General features: G+C 32.4%; 7 protein-coding genes across 7 annotated transcripts; 2 read left to right on the top strand and 5 right to left on the bottom strand.

Moving 5' to 3' along the window:
* Positions 1 to 2,869: 2,869 nt before the first annotated feature.
* On the top strand, positions 2,870 to 3,565 carry LOC145603874 (E3 ubiquitin-protein ligase ATL6-like). The gene has a single exon (XM_081659848.1). The coding sequence runs from the start codon at positions 2,870 to 2,872 to the stop codon at positions 3,563 to 3,565; it is 696 nt and encodes a 231-aa protein (XP_081515974.1).
* A 410-nt stretch (positions 3,566 to 3,975) lies between these two features.
* Positions 3,976 to 5,694, bottom strand: LOC145603607 (protein MODIFYING WALL LIGNIN-2-like). The gene is made up of 3 exons (XM_081659551.1): positions 5,599 to 5,694; positions 5,024 to 5,217; positions 3,976 to 4,276 (listed from the first exon to the last, which is right to left on the bottom strand). The coding sequence occupies exons 1-3, from the start codon at positions 5,692 to 5,694 to the stop codon at positions 3,976 to 3,978; spliced, it is 591 nt and encodes a 196-aa protein (XP_081515677.1).
* Positions 5,695 to 7,239: 1,545 nt separating this feature from the next.
* LOC145603873 (uncharacterized) lies at positions 7,240 to 8,176 on the bottom strand. Its single transcript, XM_081659846.1, has 3 exons — positions 8,081 to 8,176; positions 7,783 to 7,982; positions 7,240 to 7,540 (listed from the first exon to the last, which is right to left on the bottom strand). Exons 1-3 carry the CDS (start codon positions 8,174 to 8,176, stop codon positions 7,240 to 7,242), a joined length of 597 nt encoding a protein of 198 aa, XP_081515972.1.
* Positions 8,177 to 10,284: 2,108 nt separating this feature from the next.
* Positions 10,285 to 11,725, bottom strand: LOC145603872 (uncharacterized). The gene is made up of 3 exons (XM_081659845.1): positions 11,621 to 11,725; positions 11,341 to 11,543; positions 10,285 to 10,588 (listed from the first exon to the last, which is right to left on the bottom strand). The coding sequence occupies exons 1-3, from the start codon at positions 11,723 to 11,725 to the stop codon at positions 10,285 to 10,287; spliced, it is 612 nt and encodes a 203-aa protein (XP_081515971.1).
* A 3,592-nt stretch (positions 11,726 to 15,317) lies between these two features.
* Positions 15,318 to 16,567, bottom strand: LOC145603871 (uncharacterized). The gene is made up of 3 exons (XM_081659844.1): positions 16,472 to 16,567; positions 15,864 to 16,021; positions 15,318 to 15,558 (listed from the first exon to the last, which is right to left on the bottom strand). Exons 1-3 carry the CDS (start codon positions 16,565 to 16,567, stop codon positions 15,318 to 15,320), a joined length of 495 nt encoding a protein of 164 aa, XP_081515970.1.
* A 4,514-nt stretch (positions 16,568 to 21,081) lies between these two features.
* On the top strand, positions 21,082 to 22,753 carry LOC145605100 (uncharacterized). Its single transcript, XM_081661119.1, has 3 exons — positions 21,082 to 21,235; positions 21,944 to 22,167; positions 22,294 to 22,753. The coding sequence occupies exons 1-3, from the start codon at positions 21,149 to 21,151 to the stop codon at positions 22,547 to 22,549; spliced, it is 567 nt and encodes a 188-aa protein (XP_081517245.1). The 5' UTR covers positions 21,082 to 21,148; the 3' UTR covers positions 22,550 to 22,753.
* Positions 22,754 to 22,881: 128 nt separating this feature from the next.
* On the bottom strand, positions 22,882 to 24,925 carry LOC145605099 (uncharacterized). Its single transcript, XM_081661118.1, has 3 exons — positions 24,799 to 24,925; positions 23,692 to 23,888; positions 22,882 to 23,412 (listed from the first exon to the last, which is right to left on the bottom strand). Exons 1-3 carry the CDS (start codon positions 24,892 to 24,894, stop codon positions 23,103 to 23,105), a joined length of 603 nt encoding a protein of 200 aa, XP_081517244.1. The 5' UTR covers positions 24,895 to 24,925; the 3' UTR covers positions 22,882 to 23,102.
* Positions 24,926 to 26,287: the final 1,362 nt, after the last annotated feature.

The following is a 26,287-nucleotide window of genomic DNA, read 5'->3' as shown; positions in this document are numbered from 1 at the left end:
ACAATTATGTGGCTCTTTCTTCCCAAAAGAATACAAGAACAATAAATTAGCCACGGATCAATTTTGTGGCTCATAAAATTCCAATAGAATCAAGCCAAGATTACAAGATTGATAAAATATTGAGTCGTACCGTCTCCAAAGTAAGCCTTAAAGACTAGTCAAAACTCAAAAGTCTTTGTTGTATACTAAAACGGTCTAACCCTTCCATTACTTTGAAAATTCATTGTCATGGACTAACTTGTAACGTGACTAACACATCAACTACTCATTCATTTTCTAATTCAATAAACTTTGGAACTTTTTAGAAATTTCATTGCAATGATTGTCATCATATGAAGTATATTAGACGTTCTCGAAGAACAATGTATATTTCTTCACTATAATTCCACAATTATATCGACAAATATTACCACTCTTATTTGAATAGATTCATAACAATCGTAATCAAATTGACATTGACTTTTACTTAAGTCCTTATTCTAGAATCTCTATTAAACAGTAGTCTATACTATGATGAGTATAATTCACTTCAATTCATTAGTAATTTTATATAAATACCTTGTTAAGTTGTCATATATTAGCATTATATATAATTTTCTCCTTGAACAAAAACCTTACTTATAATTTCTACATAATCAAGATGTTCTTGCTTAGCAGACATTACTACGATGCATTTGGATTCTTCATCACATTAATCCTTTTTTCTTTATTACAACCTCGATTACTCGTACGAGCACAATCCATCGAAGTTCACCATCCCTCGGAATCAAATTGGAACGACAAGGGGTCATTGGTGGCGGTGTTTGTTGTGCTAATAATCATTTACAAACATTATTACTACGATGCATCCGGCTTCTTAATCACATTAATCCTTTTTCCTTTGTTACAAACTCGTTTCCTCGTAAGAGCACAATCCATCCATATTTACCACTCCTCGGAACCAGATTGGAACAAGGGATTTTTGGTGGTGTCGTTTGTTGTGCTGTTAATCGTTGTCTACTTTGTATTAGTTCGTAATTGTTTTAACCGCTACCAATGGTGGTCGGCTAGGGAAACAACAACCCAACAGGCGGACCAAGGCGGACTTAGCCCGTCTGTCCTCGAGTCTTTTCCCGTGTTTAGATACTCCGAGAAGTCCGGCCTTGGGCTCGATAAGGGCGTGTTAGAGTGCTCAGTGTGCTTGAGCCAGTTTGAGAAGGATGAAAAACTACGTATGCTACCCAAGTGTAAACATGTGTTCCACCTTGAATGTGTGAACCGTTGGTTAGCGGGTCATAGTACGTGCCCATTTTGCCGGGATGACCTTACTCCCCGACCCGATGAGTCAACGCAGATGAAGCCAGGCTGCGTTGACGGGTCGGGGAGCAGGTCAGGGGCCGAGGTCATCGAGGGGGCAAACGACATCGTGTAGAGTAAGTTAGAAAATTCAGTTTTGGAAAATTTGGAGGAAAAAAAACACGTGGTGGATGTTGATTGGGGTAGCGGAGGATTTGTTTTTTCAAACAACAGAAAATAGAAATGACGACGGAAAAGTTGACTAGAAGTTGCTCATATACAGTAGTTGGTTAATGTGAAGATAAAATATTAGAATTTTCAATTTATGTGATTCGTATGATTAGGGGCAAGACTTTCTCATATAGGCATCTAATTTGGTTGGACTAGTGTTGCATATTGTATTGTTTAACGTTATTGTTATCTATATGATATGGTCTAATCTAATATGTGATCAAAAAGACAGTTCAAGTTTATTATAAGAGCAAATAATTTGTACTCGTATGATGTAAATAACTTACTTTATTTATAGAATATTGTTACATAGCAGCTTTTATTGTTTGTTGAGCAACACTTAAAAAACCGAATTAAACAATGCAGAATATTCATTTGATTTAAATAAACAAGGGATTATGCTAGCCATTAGAGGGATTAAAATGTCTTTAGATAATGGAATTCATGTCCCCATTTGCCCACACAAAAACTTAAAAAAAGCTTGTTGTATGGGCTGAGCACCACTACCGCCCTCCACCCCTGCCTTCGTCCAAGTCAAATAGCCATACCAAGGGATTAAAGATTTACACACTTGCTTGCATCAAGAAAAAAAAAAAGATTTACACACTTGATCATTACTTATAAGAATCTAATTAGATTCTATATGATATTTTAATACTCCCTGCGTCCCCTTTTGATAGTCCCTTATTGACAAATTTTAGTCCAAAATGTTCACCCCATTTGCTTTTTTCAACAACCATTAATATTAATATTTTACCAAAATTCCCTCCAACTTGCAACAATATTTGTGCAAATTTAACTTTTCCATGTAAATTTTGTTTTCCCATATACTTTTATTACTTTCTTTCTCTACTTTTTTGCATACCCAATAATGTCAATTTACCTTTTCAATGTACTTTTACTATTCTTATTTATGTTTATTAATTCCCGTGAAAAATGTCCATAAGGGACTATTAATTATCGAAGTGGGTTTGTTATAATTTTCTAATTTTGCCCGTATAGCAAATGTTTTTTTTTTTTTTTTTTTTTTTTTCCACAAATGGAGGAGCAATACGAATTTAAGACATAATCATCGAATAGATTTGGTCTACCTATGTATAATGGTCGGGCTTGCATAAAAGCTAGGACAAATGTCAACGCAAGTCTTTGAATTTCTTAGTTCTTAGTTAGAATAATTCCTTAAAACATAAAATAAATCAAATTGTCAATCATTTTCACCATAATTGAAGTTGCACCTTATAAATGTCAACTGTCCATTGTTTTCATAATGATACTCTCAAATAAACATCACCACCTTAACTTCCTAATAACTCCTAATTAGCCTAGCTTATTACTACACCAGGTCATGTTTCTACATTTGTCTATGCTGGTTGGACATCATCTCGGTTTCCTCCTTAACATAAACCCTCTTTACCTAGGCCTCGCGCTTTCAATCACTGGAATAATCGTGGTTGTCATCATCCTCATCCTCCACAATTATTGCAAAACCCCATTAAGTCCTCAACCTCAAGTGTGGGTCAATGACGGGCTTGCTCATCCGGCTAGCATTGGGCTAGATCCCTCCATCCTCGAAACCTTCCCTATATTCAACTACTCAGAGGTAGCGGCCCATAGGGATGATACCGGCCCACTAGAGTGCTCGGTGTGCTTAAGCCCATTCGAGGCAGACGAAACACTTCGTTTGCTTCCCCAGTGCAACCACATTTTTCATGTTACCTGCTTGGACCCTTGGCTTAAGGATCATACTACATGTCCTCTTTGCCGTGCGTATCTTGTGCCGGAGCCTAATGAGTTGACTTTGGTGGATGTGGGTGGGGTTGATCAGTTGGGAGGCGAGGTGGAAAATCATAATGTCTTGGAGGTGAGGCCAGAGAGGGACGTCGAGGAGGGGCTGTTTGGGAAGCATAAAAGGTGGAATTCGACCGGACATTTCGCCATAGTTGTTGAACCAATGGAGATGAAGAGTTGGGAGAGATTCACGTTAAGGTTACCGGAGGAGGATGTAGGGAAATGTGGAGTGAAAACAAGCAAATTTAGAAGAACTAGGAGTTCTTTATAGATATGCATGTATGTATTGGGTTTTTGAAGATGTATAATGTGTTTTTTATGTATTAGCTTTAAATGTGATTGTCATTATTTGCTCAAATACTATTCAATTCATTGGATTGTACAAAGGAACAATTATTGAAATTTATTAATAATGTTTAGGCGAGCATAATTAGTTAATTTCCTAGTTCAATAATTGATCGAGCATATAACCAATCTTGTGTCATTGTAGGATACTAGAGTGAGATTGGCATCAAACAACTTGATAATTGAGTTAAGAAACTATTGTTTCTACAATCAATGCATTTATAATTTTTTTATCTTTCCAAATTTACAAATTAAGCAAATCTCATTCCAAAGTTTAAAAGCACTATATATATTAGGACATGATATCAAACTCCACAAAGAAACTAGTTGCAATAATCAAACATATTGTTGTTGCTTAGGGTTAAGGTTGGAGTATGGAGAGGCATCACTAGCAAACTGAGAATCAGCCATGGCAATGCCACCATGATATGGAACTGGAGTTGATGAACGGCGATTGGTCGAGAAGCTGTAGGAGGAAGACATGCCAAGGATACAAGCAAGAAGTGCTAGAATGCCACCAGAAGCAAATAGTCCAGTTTTTAGGGTGTAGCAAAGTCCTATTGAGCCGAGAAACTCTTGACGAGTGCTAAGATTAGCAGCATATACTAGGAGACCAATTCCTATAACAGAACCAACCCTGTCACAATTGACAAATAAATAAGAAAGAAATCATGCATTAGGCTTACAATCTATCATATAATTAAGAAAGAAATCATGCATTAGGCTTACTATTTATCATATAATTCAAATACTGTACTACTGTACATGTTATTATTACATTTGTTATATATTAGTTGCAACTTGAGGTATTATTTGTGAGACATAAACAATTCCAAAGTTGCAACTAGTATGTAACGCAATATTTATTTATTTATTTTATTAACACTTTGCTTTGCATTAGTCTTCCCATATCCCTATTTCTTGGTAACACTAGGAGTTCTATATCCTAGAGTATTAGAATTCGGTACCTAGAAACGGGACAATTAACAATTAACTTCCCTCCACACTAAGCTTTAAAGTTGGAAATAAAGCTAGGAACGGGACAGGCTATGTAGGCCCATGTGTCGTGCTAGCGTGCCTTGAGTTGTACATGTCTAGAACGGATAAAAAAGTCGCGTCGTGCTGATCATTAAAGAAAGGAGCCCTTGCACGTGGCATGCCAGTGAACCCTCTTATTAGTTTTAAAATTAGTGGGTCAACACGCATTAATATGAGAATAATTTAAGATTAAGGCTAGATATGGACATTAACTCTACATATTGTTTCTTTATACGAAATACTAATTGATTTTTATATAATATATACGACGAGTAAGCTATGATTGACTAATTCCAAATTTGTAAAAATGATAATATCTTTAATTTATCTAAATTTAGAGGATTACCAGGATAAAATGAAAGCAAAGGTTACTCCAGGGGATTGACTGTTGGAATCACTAGGCAAACAAGCACAGCGAGCTACAATACTAATAGTTATCTGAGCGATAAATGTTAGCAAAGCTGCTGTGTATCCAAGTATGTTTGCTGGAGAGCTTGGGTATTCACATGTATTGAATTCCGTTATAGTAATATCCGATACCTGATAATCATCATCAACATGAACAAAATCATAATTTAAATCAAGATCATAGTTTATTACATTACGACTAATCTGAAAAGTTTGTTTCAAACTGGGGAAATTTCCACCACCTTACCTAGAAAAAAGTTTGAATTTTGTTGTGTTTTTCATATTTACTATGTGGATTGTTTAATTTGTTTCTTCTTTTTGTAATTAATAATTTTGTACGTACTTACAAGTTCAACCATTATTATCTCTTAATAAACTCGCAAATTCTTTTCTTATACGTACGTAGTATAATCTATTAACTAGCTAGTGTTAGTTAATAGATTATACTAGTGTTAGTTATTAAAGAATAATTATCAAAAGAAATTCATTAGATTAGACAAAATATATTATTACCTTAGTCTTAGTGGCTTCAGCAGCAAAAGCAAGAGCAGCAGCTGCCAAACCTAGGAAACCCACAACAATGAACACCACAACTTTGCCCTCTCCCATAATAATTAACCTTAGCTCTCTTAATTAGCTTGATAATTGTATAATCCTCAGCTTATTCATAAGTTGCTTAATAATAGTCCTAAAATACATTATTATTAGTATATTTCTCCTTTAATTTCTATTTTTATTTTCTCTGTCTTTCACTATCATCATCATCAGTTCATCATCTTAATTATTTTAGTATTAGAGCACATAATAAGTTTAGTCACTAGAAGAACTGGCCTTTTGTACAGTTGTACTTGTACAATTGACTAGTCGTATATATTATACGTGTTCTCAAATCTCAAGTATGTTGAAGTCATTCTTTTAAAAAATTAAGCCAAAGCTGGCACAGTTTGACCGATTATGTTAAATTTTTTTTATAGATTTAATTGTTACATAATATTTTTTTCGTTTTAATACTAACAACACTTTTCTAAAATAAAATGTCACAATACTTGCAATACACTTTAATTGAAAGATTTTTATAGTTTGCCGTTTGACCCAATCAGACTCAATAGCAATTAGCCTTGACCCAACAACACAAATGTGCTCAATTACAATACTAGCAACAGTAAATAGTGTCAAAGTGAAAACGTTACGGATATTCAAGACAGAAGAGTAATTGAATTTGACAAAAAATTATAAAAAAGACATCCTGCCACTATTTTAGTTATTCCCTCCTTGTTTTAATAAATGTTACATTTTGACTGGCACATAGTTTTAGCAATTTAATTGACTTAGATAAAATAAGAGGTAAGTGAATGGGGTAGTTGAAATTTTAAAAAAATTGTAAAAGAAAGATAATAGGGTTTATAGTTTATTGAAAAGTAAATACTAAATGTGAGAGAATTTTTATTTTTAAAAAATAGTAGTGAGCTTGGGTGGGGACCATATGAGAAGAGAGATATAATATTAGAATGTAGGGCTTGTTCTGATTTACTGAATTGAGCTGAACTGAATATTTTATAGGAGGAGGAAATTAGGAACTGAAGTGAAAATAAGCTGAAGAGAACAGACCCTTAGCTTTTAAAGAAAGTGTAACCCTTTTTAAAATACGGCCGCATTTGGTAAGTACAACACTTATTAAAACACAAATGGAGTAGTATTCTATACGTTCCTTAAATAATACAATTATATCCCATTTCAAAATTTGGTATTACGTATAAAATGTGAGAATCTTTTAAATTACTCATTATATCCCATTTCAAATTTTGGTATTACGTATAAAATGTGAGAACCTTTTAAATTACTCAATTGCATAGCCATATTGTGTCTTACAGAGTAATTTTGATTTGTCACAATGTGTAGATTATTAAACAGAGGGAGTGTTCAATTGTTATGTATTTTTAGTTTTTTCACTAACATATAATTAAAGATATTTATGTTCAATTGACAAACATGTACTTGTATTTAGTAAAAAAAAACTAAAAATGATAAGAATTTTTAAGGAATAGAAACAAATAACTTTTAAAATAAATTCATAATGCTAATAACACACCTCAAAAACTAAAAAAATCAATCTCCTTTAAAACTTTGAAACACCCTTTTTAGGATATGAATAATTCAAACATATTGCTGTTGCTTGGGGTTGTTCGAGTACGTAGAGGCAGCATCAACGTGAGAATCAGCCATTGCAACGCCATCTTGATGTGAAACCGGTTGGCCGGGTGCTGGTTGGCTATTAGCCCAGAAGTAGTAAGCTGAGCACAGACCTAGGGTGCATCCAATAATTTCCATCGAGCCACCCGCGTCAAATAAGCGAGGTTTTAAGGTGTAGCAAACTTTTGTTGCAGCTAGAAACTCTTGATGAGCGCTGAGATATGCACCAGATATTAGGAGAGCAATTCCGGAACCAGAACAAATCCTGTAACGTATGACAAAAACGGAAAATTTACATATACGAAGTATCAATTATTCTAAGGGTACGTACAACGAACCCACATTGTACAAAAAATATAATGTATGTTATTACGTTGTTTAAATTGAAGGGGTATAACAAATACTTCGTATCGTGCACTGGTTAATTCCAAGTTTTGTAATAATGAATTAATGATACAACAATTTTGAATTTAGAAAAACAAATGAAAATGATAACCAATTACGTACCACGATAAAATGAAGCAGAACGTTGGATTAACAAAGGATTTTTGAGTGTAGGTAGTTGTCCCGTGGCAAGCAGAGCGAGCTATAGCACTTATAGCTATCTGGTTAACTAGTACGAGCGAAGCTGCTACGTACCCAAGTATGCTAGCCGGAGAACTTGGGTATTTGCATATGCCAAGCTCCGTCATACTAACATCTGCTACCTGATTGTCATCAATGTGAACAAATCTAATCGTTCATTTTAAAGGGTTGAATTCAAGAATTACATTGTTGATAAGTCTTAAATGAAATGAAATCGTACCTTAATTTTTTTAGCCTCGGCAACCCAAGCTAGAACAGCAGCTGCCGAACCTAAAAAACTCACAGCTAAGTATACGAACAGATTGGGCTCTCCCATGTTAGATTTCTCTTACCTTGGAGTTGTCCTAAGCTTGATATGATGCTTTTTATTATTACTCTTAATTGAGTTTCCTAACTCTCTTTATGATTTTTTTTTTTTTTTTTTTTTTTTTTTTAAAAAAAAAAAAAATTCTTTCCTTTTCACCTTAATATTTTTAGTAATAGAATTAATATTAAGGAGTTTTTTTTTATCACAAGAAGAACAAGTTTGGTAATAGTGTGTTCATGCTATAAAAATGACTCGTCGAGTCGTCGTATATTTTATTGTACGTGTTCACATGTAGTTTTGAAGTCAATCTCGAGTTGTGGAATTTAGCCAATCAAAGCTGGCAAAATTTTGACTAATTATATTGTCTCAAAAAAATTATGGTAGGTTTTACATTTCTTATAGTTAGTTATTTTATAAGATATGATATGTTATTGGCTTTTAATCATACAAATCTTGCCTGACATATAAAGATGGTCGTGACATCTACACACTTTATTACCTTAAAACTTGAGCTTGTAGGATCGATCAAATCAAATTAGAGACACTTTGATATTGGTATTTCCTTACCCTTGTGTTATTCTAAAAGGGTTATTTATCCTATTGATATAGACCATATTGAACCGTAGAGATTTTCTTACTCTAACCTATCTAAAAAAACATTTCCTTCGTTATCAATTAATTACAACAGTATTAGAAGTTTCAGGTTTTGTTAAACTCAAGAACAATTGGAGAAAATGGCTTAGATTTCTATTGATATTTACCACAATATATATAAATAATACAAAAGAGACTTGACTTGCTTAAAACTTCTAACAAGATAAACCAGACATAAATACAATATTAACATACGTATAAACCAAACGACTTCTAATAGGTTTGCCATAGCACATTTTATAACAATAATAATGCTAACCATTATATTTAAAATAAAAATTATAAAAAGCTAATAATATGAAATTATACAAAATGAATCTAACAAAAATACTTCGTGTTTGTTTTTCCTAACATATAAATCATAAAAGAAATTAAACTACAAAAATGTGTGTATAATACAAAATTTCAAACAATGCGGTTAGTTGTGAACATATATAATATTATATAAATTCTGAATTTAAATCTACAAATTGACATTAGCTAGAATAAGTAAGAGTGTGTTCTATTCACTTGCTTTTTAATCCCCTAAAGTTAATTTATCTCAGCTCACAAAATAATTATGAGCTATACATAGGTGTGACCGTGTGAGTCTAGAAAAATCTTGAATGAAGTAGAAAAATCAAGTGATGTTATATCTATAAAGATCTTATAAAATATTAAAGATATGTGATATAGAAATATCTAAACAAGTGTAGAAAAATCTAGGTTAGATGGTGAGTTAAGTAAGAGAGCTCCCATTGATGTGGTGAGGGAAGTACTCACCAAGATAGTGAGAGAAATGAGCTCTCACAAATTAAATATGAGTTGGGCCCATTCACTTCACCTTATTGTTATTGAATTGAAATTATTTTCACTAAAATGAAGTTATTTTTGCTGAACTTAAACTAATTTTACTGAACTGAAATTAATTTTACTTAATTGAAATTAAATTTCGCTGAACTGAAATTATTTTACTGATTTTCAATTATGATTCTTCTTTGAAGTTACTTAATTTTACTGAACTGAACTAAACTTATTTAAACTGAAATGAAATTATTTTTATTGAACTGAACTTATTTTAACTGAATTGAACTTTTTATAACTGAAGTGAACTTATTTTTACTGAACCTAAAATTATTTTTACTTAATATTACTTTTTTTTTAAGGTGAGGTGAATAGGGCTTTGTCTCCACCAATATTGTTGTACAATTTATGATGTAATTTATGAAAACATACCATTGTATGACAATTGATCGGGTACACCCTACATGCACCTAAGTACTTAGTAATTTGACAACAAACTATAGAGATATTTGGTCACGTCACACTAAGTAGCCTTTTATAAAAATCACAATTGAGTCAATGCTTATTAACACATTAAAAACATGACAGAGAATCACAAATTGTACAATAATCTCTTTTAAAACTTTAAGAAGTAGCCTTTTCAAGACATGATATCAAACTCCACAAACAAACTATAGAATTCAAACATATTGTTGTTGCTTGAGATTATTTGAGGATATAGAGCTAGCATCAACTTGAGAATTTGCCATAGTAAGGCCACTTTGATAAGGAACCACTTGCTCGGGTGTCGAATGGCAATTGGCCGAGAATATGAAGTAGGCATAGCATAGACCTTGGGCACATCCAATAAGTACCATCAAGCCGCCAATTCTAAATAAGGCCATTTTTAAGGTGTAACAAGTTTTTGTTGCAGCTACAAACTCTTGACGACTGCTGAGATATGCACCAAATATTAGGAGAACAATTCCGATACCAGAGCTAACCCTGTAACGTATGACAAAAAGGAAAAATTTTATGTACAAAAATTATTTGAAATGATTTTTTGTATTAGTCATTTTGAAAGGAAGGACCTTTTTAGCAAAATTGTTGCACTTTGAAATCTTTTTCAAATTTTGTTGACGAGCTTTCCCTAATTCCAGTTATTGACTTTAATATTATTCCTGCCAAAACCCTCACGTGAGGAACATGTAATTATAATGCATCATTGAACAACAATTTTCACCCTTTAATTTGTATTTTACCCTTTATTTGAAAAAACAATTTAATACTGCGTAGTTTATTTTAGGAAAATTTGTCAGAAAGTTCTTTTATGTAGATCTTTTTGTTTGAAAGAGCCTTTTATAAAAAAAAAAAAAAAAAGGCGTCACAAAAGGTCATTTTATCGCGTTTGAGTAGTGACGGGGGTCCTTTAACCAATTTTTCCGACGTTGACTTCTTTTTTTTTCCAGGCCAAATTAAGTCATGTGCAACGAATTCCTTTTTCTTCTTCTTTTTCCCCCGTTTTGCTCCCTTTTCCATGCTTTTAAAACACTTAATTGTTGTAACAATAGGTAAATGTACAACCATGGGTCATCAATATGTGAACATTTATATGTCGAAACTCAAATGAGGTCCATCATAAAATTAATTGGCTGTATATAGATCGAGTAGTTAATCATTTCGTCATATGTTGTTCCAATTCAACCATCGCAACAAAAAACTTAAACAATTCCAAATTTTGTAAAAATGATACGTACCACGATATAATGAGACAGAATACTGCACCAGAAGGGAATTTTCGAGTGTTGGTATTATTTGTCGTTCGATAAGCATAGCAAGCTACAAAACATATAGCTATCTGGTTGATAAATGCGAGCGACGCTGCTGTGTACCCAAGTACGCTAGCCGGAGATTTTGGATATTTGCATATACCGAGCTCTGTCATACTAACGTCTGCTGCCTGATTGTCATCAACGTGACCAAATTTAATCATAGACCTATGTTGTCACGTCTTAAATTGAATAAAATCGTACGTACCTTAATCCTTTTAGCCTCGGCTACCCAAGCAAGAACAACAGCCGCCGAACCTACAAAACTCACAGCTATGTAATGTAAGTAGACCGTGCGATTGGGCTCTCCCATGTTAGACTTCTCTTACCTTTGAGTCGTCCTAAGCTTAATTTGTTGATTTGTATAATTGTTGTATTATCAACTTGCCTAGCTTGCTTTTAGTATTAATTCAATAGGGATTACGGAGTAGTTTAATCACTTGAAGAACAAGTTTAGTACGGTTATGCTTTAAAATTGACTTGTCAATGTTTTGTTGTACGTGTTCTCAAGTAGTTTTGAAGTCAATCTCTTGTTGAACTGACTCAGCCTAAGCTGCCAAAATTTTGACTAATCATGTGAAAAAACATTAAAACATTATAGTTAGCTGGATATACGGTACTTTTTGAAACAATCTCTGTTGAATGGTAACCTTAAATCGTAAACATGGCCTAGAATATGAGGTAAGAAGTTTACCAAGTCATGACGTGTATTTTGATATTAAATTAAATAAATATAGTAAACAAAACATTTCTTAATTAAAATACCTTGGTACAAATGGTTTAATTATATATACACATATCTGGTGTGCCACCCAAAAAAAAAACCTTCGGACATTCTTCGAAATATATATCATGTTATGATGTTATGTTAAGTGATTTTCATTGGATTCAAATGGGTTTTTTAATTTATTATTTTATACGTAGTATATTATAATTAAATCGATTCAAATAATGAAGTCTACTCTAGGAAACATAAAGACAATACCCAGACCACTTGGTCCTTAATTATTTTTGTCAATCATAGATTAATTGAAATTATACTTTGATCACCTTAGGACTTCAATTATTTCAAAATAATAATAATAATAATAATAATAATAAAAAACTCAAAAATGAAGTCTACTCTAAAAACACAAAGATAAAATACCCACTTGGTACTTGACTATTCAAATGAGTAGTAGTTAAATGTGGGTTGTGAGTTGAGTTGTAAGGTGAGTTCGTTGTATTGTTGTAAGGTGGGATTGTGAGAGCAAATTATGGGCAAGTTTGAGATCCAAGTAGTGCTATTTTTTGGCTTCGCAGCTGCTGCTCTTGCGTTTGCCGCCGAGTGGACAAAGGTTAAGGTTAGTTCGTTTTCGTCATCCTCTCACATATCAGTCGGTAAAATGATAATATCAGTTAGTAAAATATTTATCAACTGCTAAAGAGTCGTTGGTTACAGAAGTTTGATTTTGAGCTTGATCAACAACCTTTAATCTGGTCAAATTTGATTATATTGTTGGAGCTTAGATCATTTATTTTACAGTAAGGATATATATTATGTAGCCCTTGCATAAAATAAATTTCTTAAAATGAAATAAATTGGGAATTCAAGACAAAATCACACGCAAATAGGTGGAGATAATGTTTATTTATCCTTAACATGTCCTTGTTTCATTTTAGAAAAAGAACAAAACATTTCCTTGTTTGACTTCTTAAACATTGCCGGCTACCAATATCATATGTAATGAGCTTGTTTAATTATATATATAATTACATATACTACCTCCGATCTTGAAAGTTCGACTAACCTACTATTTCTGTGGTCAAAATAAAATAACTTTGACCACATTTTATGATATATACAATTTATCAAAATAAATTAATAAATTTGATCTTATTAGATTTCCCTTATGATTAAATTTTTAAATACTAACTTTTTAAGAATTTTACTTATACATAGTCGAAGTTACTACTGGTAAAAAATGTTCATTGGAGACCGTGCAAATGCAAAGTGAGTCGAACTTTCAGGAATAGAGGGAGTATATGAGTTCTAATCGAGTATTAAACAAACTTGTTCAAAAGTAATTTGTAAACATATCAGCTCATTTACACCAGACCTCTAGCTAATTTTAGTTATTTACAAATTATCTTTTGTTTAAAAGTACGTACTCACCTATAATTACATCCGATTTAAAAAAACATCAAACTTTAATTACATATATTTTGTTCGGACTCTTACTTAATTTGATTAATCTTACATGCTGTAATATGCACGCAGAAAAATGAAGTGATCAAGACAAATCTAATGAATCGTTACGGGCGTCGTTATTGTGAGTACCCAACGCGTCGAGATGGGGAATTCGCATTTGTAGCAGCAACGCTCGCGTTTTTCAACATGAAGTATATAATATATATAAACTCCATCGCTTTCTGCAAATATATGAATAGAACCGGCAAACTGCCCGTCATTGCTATCATCTGTTTCGTTATTTCCGGGTAATCTAAATCTTTATAACCACTTATGCTATATTCTGTGATGATTAAGGCCGAAACTCGAAAGGAACGAACAAAGGAGTTGATAGAGATACTTGATCGCTTTTTTTTATTTAGTTATCTAAATTTTGTATTGATGTCTAATAAATAGGTTGGAATCATACGCCGGGGTCAGTACACTCGTTACAGGTGCTGTATTTAGCAAAAACCAAAAGAGAGAAGATTCGCCGTCTAATTGCAAAGTGTTCAACAACGGTTACTACATTTCGGGTATCGTGTTGTTGGTTAAGGGTTGTGGCTTCGGTATATTGTCTTATTTGTGTTTGTCCGAAGATTCTGAGCAGCAAAGCACTAGTAACCAGGCCGCTGTGGAAATGGGTAAGACATCGCTGGATCAATCGGGTATAAATGAGAGTGCCCATGTCGTATGAGTTTGTAAACTGTATTTGATTTGTCGATTTGTCATGGCTAGAAAATTTAATTGAAAATTCTACCATAGTCATCGTTAAAATGTGTAAACTTTATTTGAATAATTATGTCGTAGCGGGTGAGCCTATCGAATTGAAGGCATGAATTCTGTGTGTTGCAAGTAAAGTTTGATTGTAATGGCTATGCGACATGCAGTTATTCCAATGCTACACCTTCGAATTACCAAATTATTATCATGTATCACTCATGATTTCTTAATCAAGTTTCTTTATAAATCTGGTTCGTTTCTTAGATTGTTGTTGATAATAATAAAAGAACCCACTCCATTTTAGAAAAAAATTGTAGGAATATGTGCACAAATCCCACTCCCCTAAATAAATGTTGTATGTGCAATTGTGCATAAACCTTCTTAGATATCTTTTTCTTTACGGAGTATATTTTTAGAAAATGAAATAAGTTTAATTCATTTGAGTATTAAGTTGATAAAATGTTGTAATGATCGATTTCCTAGCCTCAATTAAGATGTGAGGTATTACTGTATCTTAAACAAATTAAAGCAACCAATAGATTTTAAAAATTTAATTTAACTTTAAAAACCGTCTCCTAGGTCATATTAGATAAATTGTTTGACTTTTTTGCTCTGATAATATGTACCAAGTCAATGCAACAATGTAAACAACTTGCAGGATATTCCAAATAAATCTAATGAGTAATGATTATCAGGTTATTGTACAATTCAATGTTTTTACACATTAAAATCACATATATACTATGCAATTCCACTTTTTAAGATAATAAACATAATACAAAAAACCTAGGTCGTCCCTAGTGTTGCCTTCACGCCCAGATACAAAACTTATTTAATTTAGAAGCACCTTTTTGTGATTATACCATTAGAACATGATCTCAAACTCCACAAAGCAAATACTAATATTTCAAACAGCATAATGCACTGGCTGCGACTAGGGATTTGAATTTGTAGAGGCGGTGTCAAATTGAGCCTACTGTGGATTACCCATAGCAATGCCGCCCGCCGCAGCTGGTACTTGTTCACGACGTTGCTTTATTATTGATGCGATATAGGTGCATAGGCCAGATATACATGCTACAAGTGCCAAACCACCACCAGAGGCAAACAAACCCGGTAATACAAAGTAGCATAATCTGGTTGAACGCCTGAGAATCAGTAGTTGACGTGTAGCAGCTCCTATAAGGATACCAGTTCCCATTATAGAAGCAACCCTGTACGTATCAACTGAAATAAATTAGAGAAAGTTTACATTATGTATGGCAATAAATCTATATTATATAAGCCAAGTGTGAGATTAATTAAATTGTTCTACCTGAACTCTCTAAAATTACCTTAATTTTTTGCTGTCATAAGAAATTTAAAGTATGCATCATGAGCATACATATAAGATATGAGATATTGAGATTTATCATTCATATTCTACGTATTTGTACTTTGTACTTATTGGTTAAAGTTATGTAACAATTAAAAAAAAGTGAATACCATTTTTTCCACAAAAAAAAAAAAAAAAGAATACCATGACGTAATAATGAAAAAGATTGGTCCATCGTATAATTCGTATTGAGGATTAACTGTAAGAGCGACGAATAGTAATAGTGCTGCAGTGTATCCAAGTATGCTAGCCGGACTGCTGGGGTACTCACAACCAAATCCCGTTACAAATATGTCAGACGCCTGATAATAACCATTAATAATGTTACAAAATACATTGGATTACAAACTTACAATAAAAGCTATAGATTAACTTCGAGTCATTTTAATATGATGGATAAATTTAAAAAATGTTAATGTGAACAGTTACGGATAATATAAATGATAAATCCAATATGTTCGTTGTTTTCTATTCAACCTTTACTTGGTCAGAATACATTGTATAATTTCACCTTTATCTAACTTTCTTTCTTTCCCAAATATATAATTAAATTAACTATATGATTATTTAAAATTGATATTTCATTTTATCTGTTTTTTAAGAAGCTCTCCCGGACATTCATTAAATTAGATCAATTTCCGCTAACGACGAAATGCATAAAAAAAACATAAGACTTTTATAAATTTGAAAAAAAAAAAAAATTCTAATTAAACACACAAATGACACAATACTACTATAATACTTGGTATTACCTTAATCTTAGTGGCTTCAGCTGCAATAGCAAGAGCAGCGGCTACAAAAGTTAGGAAGCCATGAAGTACGCATAACACAATATTAACCTCTCCCATATATGTTAACCTCTCTTAAATTAGCTAGGTGTGTTTTCCTGATTAGCTTAATTACTTGCTTTATATACTCTTAATACCTTTTTTTTTTTTTTTTTTTTTTTTTTTGTAGGAGTATATATATATTTGATAAAATAAGAAATATAGAAAGTCAAAGTCGGTTAGTTTTTGAGTTGCTTGTCTTCTTCATCTATACAAGTACTCCGTATGTAATTATACCAAACTCATTCTATATCTTTTCAATTATTTAATTTGATAAATTTCGCTTTTTATATTTTATACCAATTTCATTTACCATGTCAAATTGTTAGCTAATATAATTTCAACTAATAAACATTATTTTCTGCCTATAATATTCCATTACATCTAATTATAGATATCAGCAATAGCGAACAATACTACTTAGTTACAATTATTGAACTATTTAATGCACAACTCGTGTGCTGCCCGGCAGTGCACCGGGTTACTACTTTGATTAAACTGTTTTTTTTATGAAATATGTTATCATCTATTTTGAGAAAAATTAAATATATTATCATCGACTATGTATGTTATGCATAAATGTTAAAAAAATGTTACTAATTGATAAAGAGTATAGATTGATATTTATTAACACTCTATTGTTTGTGAAATGTTGATTTTATTCCTCTTATTATTATTATTATTATTATTATTATTATTATTATTATTATTATTATTATTATTATTATTACTCCCTCCGTTTCAATTTGTTAGTCCCATATACTATTTTGGGCGGTTCAAAAAGATTTACCCATATTGAATGTATTCCACTTTCAACTTAATTTTTATTTCCTATTTTATACATATTAAATTCTGATTGGTTAAATTCATTAATTGTGAATTGATGACATGACTCTAAGTAAAGAAATTATTCCCTTGAATTATGCAATTATGTTTGACAGTTTCCTAAAACAATCAAAAAAATTTAAAGAAGGCAAAACTATCTATGAATTGTTTTTGACTTTAATGTTAGATTCCAAATATTTTTCTTTTTTTATTTTATGTGATTGATTCCATATGGGACTATCATATTGAAACGGAGGGAGTATTATTATTTATTATTATTAATTATGGATTATTAACGATAATTTCATGAATACAAGTGTTAATTTTATAAAGGGTTATGATAATAAATTTTTCATGCACAACTAGTCAAAATCGATAGTCTAAGTCCTTGTGTCTATAGGTTGAAAAGTATTTGATTAGGATTATTGGTTTATAGGAGGAATTTCGGGTTCGAAATTAGGAGGTCTGTAATTGTGTTCAAATATCAAGGTACGTACACGTGGCTAGATCTTTTATAAAATGACTTATATGTGCAACGTGATTTACATGTTAAGTGATTTTGAACCATGTTTAAATAATTGTGAAATATATATCGGTGAAACATGTTTTAATTGTTTGATCTCTGTTTAAATATATTATATGGTTGATCATAAACTTGTATTGATATTCAACATGTTTAAAAAGGGAGTTTTATTGTTTAAATTATCTGATCCCGATAATGGGATATTGGAAAGTTTATTTATCAGGATTTATTCCTTGGATCTTTGGATTTTTAACTCCCACTACGCAGAGTAAGTTGAAGACTATGGACTTTGTATAACCTAGTCTTTCCCCTTGATAGCACTATGTAAAGGAGTTACTAGCTTGGGGAGGTGTGCACACTTAGATGGGAAAATGATTTATAAAAATATGGACTGATCCATCCTAATCGAAATTACCTTTGAAAAGTTGGATTATTGGAAATTGGTTCTTTTGACAAGTTTTTATACATGAGTTTCTATTCAGGAATGGTTTGGATAAAATATGGTTTATTAAAGTTAAATCTCTTCGAAAGCATGTTTAATTAATTAAATTGATTTTACATGTCTAGCATTTGTATATACTTAGCATTTTGGCTAATACGTATTTGTTTTGTTTTGGCTTGGCCCTACTTATCATTTTGATAAGTACATAGGTGATGGCGATCGGACATCGTGAACTATATGTTGTATTGGGAATGATGGGCGGTGATCACCTAGTTTAACTTTGTAAACATAGTATTAGTGGTGTAGTTACTTTGAAAGTGTATCAAACTATTATTATTAGGACATTTTGTAAAAAACTACCTTATAAAACACTTTTTTTGCGAAAAACTACCTAATAAAAAAAATGTTGTAAGAAACTACCTTATAAAAGGGTAAATGTTGTAAGAGACTACCATTAATCGAAAAGTCACCGTTGACTTTTAAATTCCGGCTTTGACCACATCACGTGTCAATCATGTGACTTTTACTTCACCCTTTCCCTCCTTTTTTCTTAATTGGCACGTGACGTGATCAAAGTCGGAAAACAAAAGTCAACGATGATTTTTCGACCAAGGGTAGTCTCTTACAACATTTATCCTTTTATAAGGTAGTTTCTTACAACATTTTTTTTATTAGGTAGTTTCTCGCAAAAAAAGTGCTTTATAAGGTAGTTTTTCACAAAATGTCCTTATTATTACTATTATTATTAATGAAAGATAAGTGTTGATTTCAACTGCAAAACTCTGTTAAGCCTTACGTAATCACGTGGCGGTAATACTCCCAAGTTACTCCCTAATGTTGGATTATTATTGAGAAATTTGGGGGTGTTACACACTAGCATTATACGCCCAAGATTTCGAAAACAAAGTGAAGCATACATACGATAACACGATGTCTAGGGGGGATCGATGAATTGCAGGTGAGTTCTTAATGACTACTTTTGCGAAATATAAAAACAGAGTATAAAAGAAACTTGCACAGCACACAGTATTTTACGTGGAAACTTTCTAGGGCCCAACTGAAAGTAAAACCTTGACTCAGTACAAGATTTCAAACACCAAAATACTTCACTATAATAGGGCAAACACACTTGTTACAACCTATTATAATTAGACCTAAACTCACAAGTTCCATACTGAACTTGTTACACTGTATAACCTTATTCTACCCAATCTAAGTCCATGACTTATATTCACTCTGTACTCCTTGAGTACTTAATTTCTCAACCTCACAAAGAAGCCAACAACATTGTTTCAAGATGAAGGATCTAGATCCTTTGAAGTAAATTTTGGGCATAGAGGTGGCTCGTAGTAAATCTGGTTTGTTTTGTGTCAATGTAAATACATCTTGGATATTATTTCAGAAGCAGGGTTATTAGGGGCAAAGCCAAGCTAAGTGGTTTTTCGATTGAGCAAAATCACAAGTTTAGTCTGGCTAGTGGTGAGTTACTTGTGAATCCTGAGCCTTATTGCAGATTGGTAGGCGGATTAATTTATCTCTCGGTTACTAAACTAGATTTGACCTATCACAATTTATGCATGAGCCTCGCACAGAGCATTGGGAGGCAACTCTGAGGGTAGTTCGTTATCTAAAAGGCACCCTGAGCTAGGGTATTTTGTTGAGTGCAGACAGTGACTTGACTTTGCAGAGCTGGTGTGATTCAAATTGGGCAGCGTGTCCTCTTACTCATCGTTCGTTGAGGTTGACTAGTGTTTCTTGGTCATTCTCCTATTTCTTGGAAAACCAAAAAACAACCTACAGTTTCTACATCTTCCGCTGAGGCTGAGAATCGATCCATGGCATCGATCACAAATGAGTAGAAATGGTTAAAGACATTAATTTCAAGTTTGGGGGTTCAACACCCAAAAACGATCAAGTTGTTTTGTGATAGTCAATCTACCCTACATATAGCCAGGAATCCAGTTTTCCATGAACAAATGAAGCATATTGAGATTGACTATCGTATTTTTCATGATGCCATCACAGATGGCTTAATTGCTCCATCTTATGTTTCCACTAAGGAGAAATTGGCAGATGGTTTCACTAAAGAGCTTGTAAAAACTCAGTTTGATCATCTTCTTTTCAAGTTGGGCAATTTTTATCCCCATGCTCCAACTTGAGGGGGTATTGAGTATATATTTAAGAAATAATAGGATATATTTAGTTACTATATTTTACGCCTAGAATATCTTTTTGATATCTTTTGTTATCTCCTAATTCTATCGGATTGAAAATACCTTGTATTATATATTGGCCATGGCCGTCATCAATGTGGATTAAGCGAGTTTATTCAATTTAGCAAAACCCTGATAAATACCTTAATTAAATGCAGTCAACAAAACATATGTTAAAATACCTTGTCAGCCGTTAGTGCAACCTGTACTGATGTACGGTGTGCCATAAAAAAATGAAAAAGAAAAAAAAAAATTAACTTAGGAGGACTTTCTTTGAAATATCATGGTATGTTGTTAAAGTTGAGTGATTTTATTGGTTCGTACAAATGGTTTATTAGATTTATTATTTTAAATTAAAATAAATCAAGTCAAATAAAGTCTACTCTAAAACAAAATACCCAAGCTACTTGGTACTTGATTATTTAATCAACCACTAAATCAAGTCAAATAAAGTCTACTCTATTAGCATGATAACAAATATACCCACTTGTTAATTGACTATTTAGTTTTGCTGGACCTTTTGTATTTAAGTACGTACTACGTAGTTAAATGCGAGTTGTGAGTTTGTCAGAAGTTTGAGAAATTAGAGAGAGCAAATTATGGGCAATTGTAAGGGCTATACAGTGCTATTTATCGGCTTGTTAGCCGTTGGTCTTGCGATTGCAGCCGAGTTCACAAAGGTTAAGGTTAGTTCGTTTTCCTTATCCTCTCACAAATCCGTTGTTAAAATAATAAAAATCATTTAGTACAATATTTATCAACTTCTAAAGAGTATTTGGTTGTAATGGGTATAAAAATAATTGGTGAGTAAAATTTACCAAACCTGTATTTTGATATTCAAATTTACACTTCACACTTTTTAAAGAATGTTTGACAAATTTTGATGTCAATAGTTGTACTAATATTAAGTCAAACTAACACCACTACATGTTATATTCTACCCTCATACTACCTCTATTCTTAAACTGTATTATTTATTTACTTTAACTTTTACACTATTTACATCTCCTTTTTTTTTTTTTTTTTTTTTTTTTTTTTACCATCTTTAGTGATTTATACAATAACAAACCTTTAATCACAAAATGATTTGAGGTCAGCTAACATGAATGGTGGTGGTCTTTATTGAGTTATATGTAAATAAAAGACATGTGTGAAATTTTATTAGAATGGTATTTTTAAAAATTTATTAATACGTAAACTTGTAAAGTTTATAATTTTTACTTGTAGAAATTTGAAGCTATTTATAGCTCAAGTTATACATTAGCAAACATAATAATTGTAACATATCTTGTAAAAAAGAGCGTAATAAATATCAAACACAAAATCAAATTACCAAGCTAGATATATTTTTGTTTGGAAATTTGGTTAATCTTATATGCTGCAATAATATGCAGTCAAATGAAGTGATAGTGACGAATTCGGTAAATCGTTATGGGCGTCGTTATTGTGAGTATCCAAAACATCGAGATTGGCAATTCGCAGCAGCAGCAGCAATGCTCGCGTTTTTCAACATGAAGTTTATATTTTATATAAACTACTTTGCTTTCTTTGATTATAAGGGTAGAAATAGAACTTCCAAACTGCCCGTCACTGCTATAATCTATATCGTTATTTCCGGGTAATCTTCAGTACTTATTCTATGTTTTGTAATGATCGATTAAGGTTCAAAGTAACAAATAAAGGAGTTTATGATAGTTAAATTTATAATCTATACTTGTTTGTTGGTGTCTAATAATTTAAATAGGTTGGCATCATATTCCGGGGTCACTACACTCGTTATAGGTGTTGCATTTAGCAGAAACCAAGCGAATCCAGATTCGCTGTCTAATTGCAGAGTGTTCAGCAACGGTTACTACATTTCGGGTATCGTTTTGTTGCTTATGGCTTGTGGCTTTGGTGTACTGTCTTATGGCTATTGGTCCGGCGATTCTAAGCAGCAAAGCTCTAAGCAGGCTGTGGAAATGGGTAAGGCAACGCTGGATCGACCGGATCGGATATAAGTGAGTGTGTCCATATCGTATGAAATTGTAAACACTGTATTTTGATTAATCACTTTGCGAACATGTTGTAAAGCTCATTTGTAGCCGGCTGGGTGAGCTTAATCGAACTGGTTTATCTAAGAACATGTTTGTATTTAGTTTATAACATGTTGTAATGAATGATTCCTACCTTCCATTAAGATGCAAAGTATTACTACATAAGAATTGTTGAGTGGTACAAGTGTACAACCAATAAACTTTTAAAATTTGGTTTATTTCTTTAAAAAAAACCGTTTTCTAGATTTAACAAAAACAAATAGATAACCATTAGACTTTTTTGTGGCTTTGATATGTGCCAAGTCAACAATGTAAAGATATTTTCTTAATTAAATCAAATGATTATTGTACAATTCAATATTTTTACACTTTTTTTTAGATAATAAACAAAATACAACAAACCTAGGTCCCTAGTCTTGCCTTCACACCCAGATACAAAACTTTTTTAATTTAGAAGCACCTTCAATATATATCATTAGAACATGATCTCAAACTCGACAAAATAAATAATAGTATTTCAAACATCATATTGCACCGGTCGTGGCTTGGGGTTCGAGTTTGTAGAGGCGGTATCAAACTGAGGATTACCCATAGCAATGCCGCCCCCTTGATGTGGAACCGTTGCTGGTACTTGTTCACGACGTTGCTTTGTTGACGCACAATAGGAGCATAGGCCAAAAATACATGCCACAAGTGCCAAACCGCCACCGGCGGCAAACACACCCGGTTTTACATAGTAGCATAATCCGGTTGAACTGAGATACTCTTGACGAGTGCTCAGATTAGCAGCTGCTACTAGGATACCAATTCCTATGATAGAAGCAATACTGTACGTAACAAATGAGCAAATGAATTAAATTAGAGAGAGTTTATATTATAAGGCTAATAAAAAAAATAAAACATAAAAAAAAAAGTGATATTGTCTTGTTCAATTGAAATATCTAAAATATCCTTGATTTTTTATATTTTAAAAATGATTGGTATATGTATTTAAGATATTTTAAGCGCGTGTGCATACAGATGTTGAGATCTAGGATTTATATATATTTGTAATCTGTACATATGTTAAAGATACGCAATTATAAATAAAGTGATTACGTACGTACCATGATATGATAAAGAAAAAGATGGCTCCGGCGGATTGAGTATTGCTAGAAGTGTTTCTGTTGCAGCAAGCACATCGAGTAATAGAACTAGTAATAATAAGGACGACAAGTAAGAGTATTGCTGCAACGTATCCAAGTATGTTAGCTGGACTGCTAGGGTAGTCGCAACCAAATCCCGTTATAACTATGTCAGACACCTGATAATAACCATCATTATTAAAAAATAATTAATAAGGTTACAAATTAACTTACAATAAGAGCTTGTGCTTGTTAAATACGGGTCTGGGCCGCATCTATTATGGGAGAGTGTAAGGCCACCACTTTACAAGATCAGGGAAGTTCCACCTCAAAACCATATGGCAATGAGGGGAGTAGCCCTTTAGCCTTATATTGTGGTGGTAACTCTTGAATTCTTTCAATGTGGGAATTCAATACCACTACACTCTCCCTTTAGTGTTTAGTGTTTTTAGTGTGGGACAAGAGAATAATCGCATGTGGGTTGTTCATGGGCTCAACAGAGCTTAACTCCAAGTCGTTTTTATTTTGTGCTCAACAATTTTTTTTCCATATGAATAAAAAGTAAAACACAAACTTTTATATGTGGTTGGTCATACCGTGTGGCCAACTATTGACCGACCATCAAATTTAGATATATGTAAATTCGAATAGTTTACATCTCTTGAAAAAGAAAACCAAAAATGTTGTCTTTAATAAAAAAAAAAACCTCACTCTTACTTGACCAGGCCATTATCTATTCTTCGCTCTTCCTACCCTTAAAAAATAACTCAGTTTTAATCATTCAAACATAACTTTGTTTTTCACTTTTGATAAACAAACTTATATTTGTTCACCTTTAATCAATAAAAATGCACTAGTTATTTTATTTTTTTATTTTTCCTTCCCCTTTTCAGTACATGTTTGCAAGAAAAAAACAATACAAATGAGACTTTTATTTGCAAACAAAATGATTAATTTCCTTTAAAGCAACAGTACAGAATTTGGCATGGAAATTGATATGATAAGCAAATTACAATATCTAAAGGCAATATATAAATTATACTCTTATTACAAAATGGGCAAGATAATCTAATTAACAAAAAATATTACCTTAATCTTAGTGGCCTCAGCAGCAAAACCAAGATCAGCAGCAACGAAACCTAGGATGCCCAAAAGTATGCATACCACAATATTGGCCTCTCCCATGTTGACCTCTCTTAGCTTGGTGTGTTTTCCTGATCACCTTAATTACTTGCTTTATATACTCTTAAATAACTTGTTTTATATATTATTTTTGATAAAAATATAAGAATGTAGAATAGTCAAAGTCGGTTTTGAGTTGTCTTCATCTATACACGTATATAATCACCAATTTCATTCTATCTCTTTCAATTATTTCAATTTTGCTTTGGATATACTTTATATATGTTATACAATTTTTTTTAATAATCGGTCGAGGACCAAGTGTCATTCTGCTTCACAAATAGGTCTTATATATAACACGTATCACTATATGATATGTGTATCTCCTGAAAAAGAAAAAAAATATCAAGCATTTAGGAAGTTGACTATTATGTGATTTGGTTAGTCTAAACTTAATTATCTTCACGACTATATAATAAACACCTTGTACCAACTAATTTAATTATGCTTATAAACTTAACTTGTTTTAATATTTTCTTACAATATACAGCATGCCTTGGCATGCCCATCCTTATCTTATTCCCTTTCATGTAGCTTGCATGCAAGTCATTATCATGTAGAATTGTAAGCTAACATATATAATTTCAACAAATCATTTTTTTTATGCTTATGATATTCCATTAGATTTAATAAAGTATTAGATATTAGTAATAGATGGAATAATACACCTTAGTTACAACTGTTCAAGTGCACAATTTTAGTTTAAAAAAATGTTCATGCGACCAACTGAATCAATGTTTGAAGATTATTAGTCATACAAACCACTGAAAGTTGAAACAATTTACTTTTTTGTTTATTATGATTTGGCCTGGTCATAGTTTGGTTGAAATACCAACATGATGACTATTCCTAAACCTCAGTTATATTTTGCTTCACACGAAAGTGTTTGAACGTTTGGGAGGCTTAATTATGTTTGGTTACATGCTAAATCTGTTTACTAATTCTAATTCAATTATTAAGCACGAATAACTCTACAAATCTTATATGCACAAGAATATTTTTCTAATTTAACTCAATGGATATGTTAGTTTAGATGAACTACTACGAGAGGGGGGTGAATAGTAGTAGGTTCCAATCGCGGAACTTAAGCGGAAATAAACAATAAAAACATAAAGAAAACTTAAGCACACAGCAAGTTTACGAGGAAACCATCCAGTGCCTAACTGGAAGTAAAACCTCGGCCCTATTGGGACTTATAAACAAATTCCACTACAATAGGCAACTCTCCTAGTACAACCTATTACACAGACCTTTGCTTTGCAAGTTCCACCACGGACACTTGACTCTATGATAGGACACTTCCTACCAGACCTAAGACACTTCTCAGGATCCTTTTTCTCCCCTTACCCAGGACACTTCCTAGGTGACCCAAGACACTTCTCAGGTACCTTTCACT

The sequence above is a fragment of the Chenopodium album genome, chromosome 22 (assembly GCF_948465745.1).
Source record: "Chenopodium album chromosome 22, dcCheAlbu1.1, whole genome shotgun sequence".
Taxonomy (NCBI): Eukaryota; Viridiplantae; Streptophyta; class Magnoliopsida; order Caryophyllales; family Amaranthaceae; genus Chenopodium; species Chenopodium album.
This window is presented reverse-complemented; position numbering and strand designations above follow the sequence as displayed.